General features: G+C 41.5%; 1 protein-coding gene across 3 annotated transcripts in view; it reads left to right on the forward strand.

Annotated features, from left to right (window-relative positions):
* PIP4K2C (phosphatidylinositol-5-phosphate 4-kinase type 2 gamma) overlaps positions 1-4,506 on the forward strand; it is a 63,988-nt gene extending 59,482 nt beyond the window's left edge. For all 3 annotated transcript variants that reach the window (XM_056562569.1, XM_056562571.1, XM_056562570.1), the window contains exons 8-10: positions 1,196-1,445; positions 1,813-1,916; positions 2,994-4,506. In XM_056562569.1, coding sequence (XP_056418544.1) covers positions 1,196-1,445; positions 1,813-1,916; positions 2,994-3,074 — 435 coding nt within the window. In that variant the 3' untranslated portion in view covers positions 3,075-4,506. The remainder of the gene's footprint in view (positions 1-1,195; positions 1,446-1,812; positions 1,917-2,993) is intronic.
* The last annotated feature ends 774 nt before the right edge of the window (positions 4,507-5,280 follow it).

A 5,280-nucleotide genomic window follows, 5' to 3' on the forward strand; every position in this document is an offset into this window, starting at 1 on the left:
CCCAGCAATCTTCTGTACAGGGTCCGGGCTACTTACTTGTCTGCGCCCCAGCCCCCACCTTCCTTGATGAGAGCAGGTAATGGCTCGCCCAATCATTGTCAGAGGCAGGACATCATGTCGCTGGCTCTCATCCAGGAAGGTGTTGGAGGACAGGTAAGTGGCCGGCCCCCCATACAGAAGATTGCAGGGGTCCCAGCAGTCACATCCATCTGGATAGTGGATAATTGTCTAAGGCGGGATCTCAAACTCAAATTATCTGGGTGCCACTGGAGGTAGAGGCTGGGGGAGGCTGGGCCAAATGTGCCCCTCACATATAATGCCCCCATCATGCCCCCATCATGCGCCCCTCACATATAATGCCCCCATCATGCGCCCCTCACATATAATGCCCCCATCATGCGCCCCTCACATATAATGCCCCCATCATGCGCTCCTCACATATAATGCGCCCCTCACATATAATGCCCCCATCATGCGCCCCTCACATATAATGCCCCCATCATGCGCCCCTCACATATAATGCCCCCATCATGCGCCCCTCACATATAATGCCCCCATCATGCGCCCCTCACATATAATGCGCCCCTCACATATAATGCGCCCCTCACATATAATGCCCCTATCATGCGTCATGAAGTACTTTTTCTGGAAAAAAGATCCACTGTTCTGTAAAGGTCTATAACACCTGTAAGGATTTGTTTAAACAGCATTTGGAACCTAATTTTTAAGCAGGTTTTGTGTTCAGTTTTTCTAGCTTGTTTTTTTTTTAGATTTATTTATTTTTTAAATCAGCCAAGTGGAGATCCAAGTATGCTTACATGCTTGACCAGTTTTATTGCCTTCATTAGTATATTGTACGTCTGTAAGGTCATGTTTCTACTTTTCCCCCACATTTTTTAGCTATAAAATGTCTGTTTTACTGATGTTAAAATCCCCCCCAATGCTGCTTTTTTTTTTTTACTATGAAGTTTTGTTGAATTGTAAAAAAGCCCTTTGTTACTGCGTTTTTTTTTTATTAGCATAGCCTTTTTTTGGGACTATTGCACTTGTTGTTACCCAAAAAAGCAACAAAAATACAGCAGGAAAGTCCCAGTATGTTGAGAGATGGCCAAAAGCTAAACGGCTAAAAAATTTATTTTTTTTCTTTTGTACTGGATGTATCAATGTATCACTTACATTTATCGCTTCTTGTTAGTTTCTGGTACAGTTAAAAATCATGGATTATAGTCTGTTGCTGGGAATACATGATGTCCATCGAGCAGAGCAAGAAGAGGAATACGAGACTGAAGAGGAGGATGCTGAAAATGAGGGAACAGTTCATGCAACTGTTGGTTCCTATGGGACCTCACCGGAAGGAATTGCCGGCTACTTGAACTCCCATAAACCTCTAGGCCCTGGAGAATTTGATCCAATCATTGATGTTTATGCCATTAAAAGCTCAGAGAGTAAGATTTATTTTAATAATGTGGTGTTATTTGTCATGTTTGACAGGAAGTCTACAGCATATATTTATACATATACAATGCATGTTTATTTATACATACCTACAGCATGCAGCACTTTTCTTCCTGTCAGGAGTCAGTGCTGTCCATCCAGCTATTTTGTTGTCAAACTGATCTAGCACTTGCTTCAAAGCCAGATGTTGGTAATAAAAGATCCACAGAATTAAAACTATGAATTAGTCTACTGGTAGAAGTGTTTACCATGTGTGGAGGCTGCACCATCTTGAAACTTTTTTCTTTTAAAGTTTCCTTCTCAATCTTTGATTTTTGGGAGTACAAACACATTAAGCAACTTTGTCTTCCCACTCAGGTGCTCCACAGAAAGAAGTCTATTTCATGGGACTGATTGACATTTTTACACAGTATGATGCAAAGAAGAAAGCCGCTCATGCAGCCAAAACGGTGAAGCATGGGGTAAGTATTATGTTGATCTTGCTTAGTGAATCCTACATGGTTCACAAGTATTAATGATTTTCTGCCTATTAAGATATTTTACAAACTTGCAGTTAAATCTCTCAGTAGGAGATGGGATCTAATTTAAAGCTCACCAGAAAACACTAAAGTAATCAGGATTGGCCAAAAGTCTGTGTGGGGAGATCTCTCTGCTCTTCCCTTACCCCAGATCTCTTGAGAGGTAATGGTGAGGCAAATTAGCTTTCAACATGCCCAATCCTTGTGCCTCTTGGACAGTTTTTCCCAACCAGTGTGCCTCCAGCTGATGCAAAACTGCAACTTCCAAAATTCCTGGACAGCCATATAAACTAAATTTCAGTTTGTTAAAGGGGTGTAGAATTGTAATTCCGCATTACATTTGCCTTCTTTATATTAACATTGATGTTCATAAAAAAAAAACACTTTATTCAGCAGTCACCAACAGTCAGGTAGGCATGTCCAGTGGTTTGCAATGCCTGGGGCCACCACACCTACCTGCTTTACTACAGCACTGGGACCGCTTTGTGATTGACACACAGGTTCTTAGCGCATGCAGCCTAAATCCAGACTCCGTCAGCGATGGGAGTTCTCCGAGCTAGCATTCTCTCTCTCCCTCGATGCCTCCTGGCTCAGCGTGCCTGCGTATTGCACATAGTGAGAGCTCTTTGCCTCTAGTGACCGCAGTACCCAGTACATCAATGAAAGGCATTGTGAGCGAGCGCTCACTCTGAGAATTCATTGCATACACAGAGGCTGGATCAACTGTGCATGCACTGAGCACCGGTGTGTCTATCACACAGCCATCCCAGCACTGTAGTAAAGGAGGTAGGTGTGGTGGCCCCGGGCATTGTGAACCGCTGGCCACAACTACCCGACTGTTGGTGACTTACGAATAAAGTGGTTTTTATGAACATCAATGCTGCCTTACAATTCTAAACCCCTTTTAATGTATTGGATTTAGTTTTATATGGCTTAAAGTTTCACAGTTGTGCGTTAAAATTTTTGTGAAATAGCTTAAAAGCGTCTTTTTACTCTTTTTTTTATTTTTATTATTTCTAGGCTGGTGCGGAGATTTCTACTGTACACCCCGATCAGTATGGAAAAAGATTCCTGGAGTTTGTCACAAATATATTTGCATAAAATTTTAGACTGTTTTTGGTGCATTTATTGAAGGTCTGACTAAAATGGACAAGAAATCCTCCTCTGAATGCTGACCCTGAATGTCCTGGACGTTTTTCTTTGGACTTTATTTCCGTATTTGGAGGGAGAATACCCAGTAAATCAAAATGCAGGGCCATTCTAGGTACTAATATTAGAGCAATAAAAAAAATACATTTTATGGACTAAAGTGGGAAAAATGTAAATCCTATGGTACCAGGCTCAGCATCTTCAGCATTTAATACCTACCTTGTATTGTTACCATTATTTTTGCAGACCAGCTAGGCAGCAGTGTTTCCACTTAAATCTGCCATAAGAAAAATATTCTGTATTTCCAACAGATGATGCTCATAATTGCATGTAGGGGTAATGTGATATACATGCTACAGGAAATCCAGTTGCTGGTATTTGGAGTGGATAATAGAGAACCAAATAAGGGACAATCTATAGAGTCTATGATTGCAGTATATGAGGTGGCGTCTACCTCCTGATCTTACTCAGTTTCCTTCTTCTGAGCCCACAATCTTTGTCAAAGTGGACAGGAGCATGGGTCACAAATACAGCTGTATATAACGTGTTTTCATAAATGCCCATTATTTGTAGTTTTTCTATATGCCAGTGCGGTGGGGTTTGGTACATGGAAACTCCTCCTTTTCTGCATTTCTAGGTTCTTCTGTTTATATAGATGTATACATTCTTGTTTCATAATTTATCTTTCTGTGCATATTTTGCATTCCTTGGCGCTGACTTTATTGTAGTATATTTTAGAAGATAAAAACTTCTATTTATTTTTAGCCTGTTTCTTGTATTTAAAACTTTTAAGAATGGTTTCCTTTCTATTGAAATATCACCTTTAAGAATTTTAAAAAATACTCCTAAAGTGTAAAAAAATTTCATCCACACTGGTATAAGCTACACATTACCTGCAATAACTTTAGTCTTCAGTACAACTTTATACACAGTGTATATTTGTTTTATGGGTTATCGAAGGTATATTAAAAATAGTACAGTGAGACCTCTGAAAGATCACCCTCTTATCCAGACCAGACTCCTGTGACAGATTCTGTTCCATCTTATACATACTGGCCATGTTCGCTAAGAAGACGGCTTTTTGATGCAGTTTTAGACGATCATTTTCTACAGGTATCACTGCCCACCTAAATAAATCAGGGTTAGTATAGCAAAGGGCAGTTACTTTTTAATAACATTCTTCAATATTGATGGCCTATCTTTAGGACAGAGAATTGGTGAGGGTCTCTGTCCCCCTATTGGAGAGGGGCCAGAGCCTCTTCATTGTTTACCAGCCATGGCGCCATACATTTGGTCAGCTGTACCTGGTGCTGCAGGCTGCTATTAAAGAGCCTTAGTACCAGGCACAACCACTACAACATATATGCAGCTGTCTTATTTTTTTTTAATAAATAACACTCTGCACTTGCTGCTTGTTTGTGTTAGGTTATTGTCTGCTCAGAGGGGGAGATCCCATGTGCATATATATTTTTAGGCAAAGGAAACCTCATTTCCTTCTATGTCAAAACTGGGGCTCAAAAATGCAGCTATGGGAAGTCCCAACATGTAGGCTCATCTTATGTAATTCCCTGCTTTAAGGGGTAGTCCAGTGGTGAAAAACTTATCCCCTATCCTAAGGATAGGGGATAAGTTTCAGATCGCGGGGGGTCCGACCGCTGGGGCCACCCGCGATCTCCTGTACGGAGCCCCGGCTCGCTGGCTAGATAGCACGTGTTGACCACCACACGATCTGGCCAGCAAGCCGGGGGCCCCATACAGGTGATTGTGGGGGGGCAGCGTTCGGGCCCCCCTCCCCACCCGCGATCTGAATCTTATTCCCTATCCTTAGGATAAGTTTTTCACCACTGGATATCTCCTTTAATAGAAATATAGAGTTTCCCCCCCCCCCCCCCCTCTAAAAACAGTACCACTCCTGTCCTTTATGTTGTGTCCTTACAATGTGGCTCCATTCACTTCATGGTACTGAGCTGCAATAAATAAAAATAATTATAATTTTTCATTGCAGAGTTGCTTTATTCAGCAGGTTATTGAGCCCGATCTGTTTCCTGCAAGGCCATCAAAACAACACAGGGCATAAAACATGTCTCCCGCGGGTTAGCTATTGAGTTTTTTTTTTTTTCTTTTTTTATGCCTATAATTGTGTTCTCTCTATATGTAA

This window comes from Hyla sarda, chromosome 2 (assembly GCF_029499605.1).
Source record: "Hyla sarda isolate aHylSar1 chromosome 2, aHylSar1.hap1, whole genome shotgun sequence".
NCBI lineage: Eukaryota > Metazoa > Chordata > Amphibia > Anura > Hylidae > Hyla > Hyla sarda.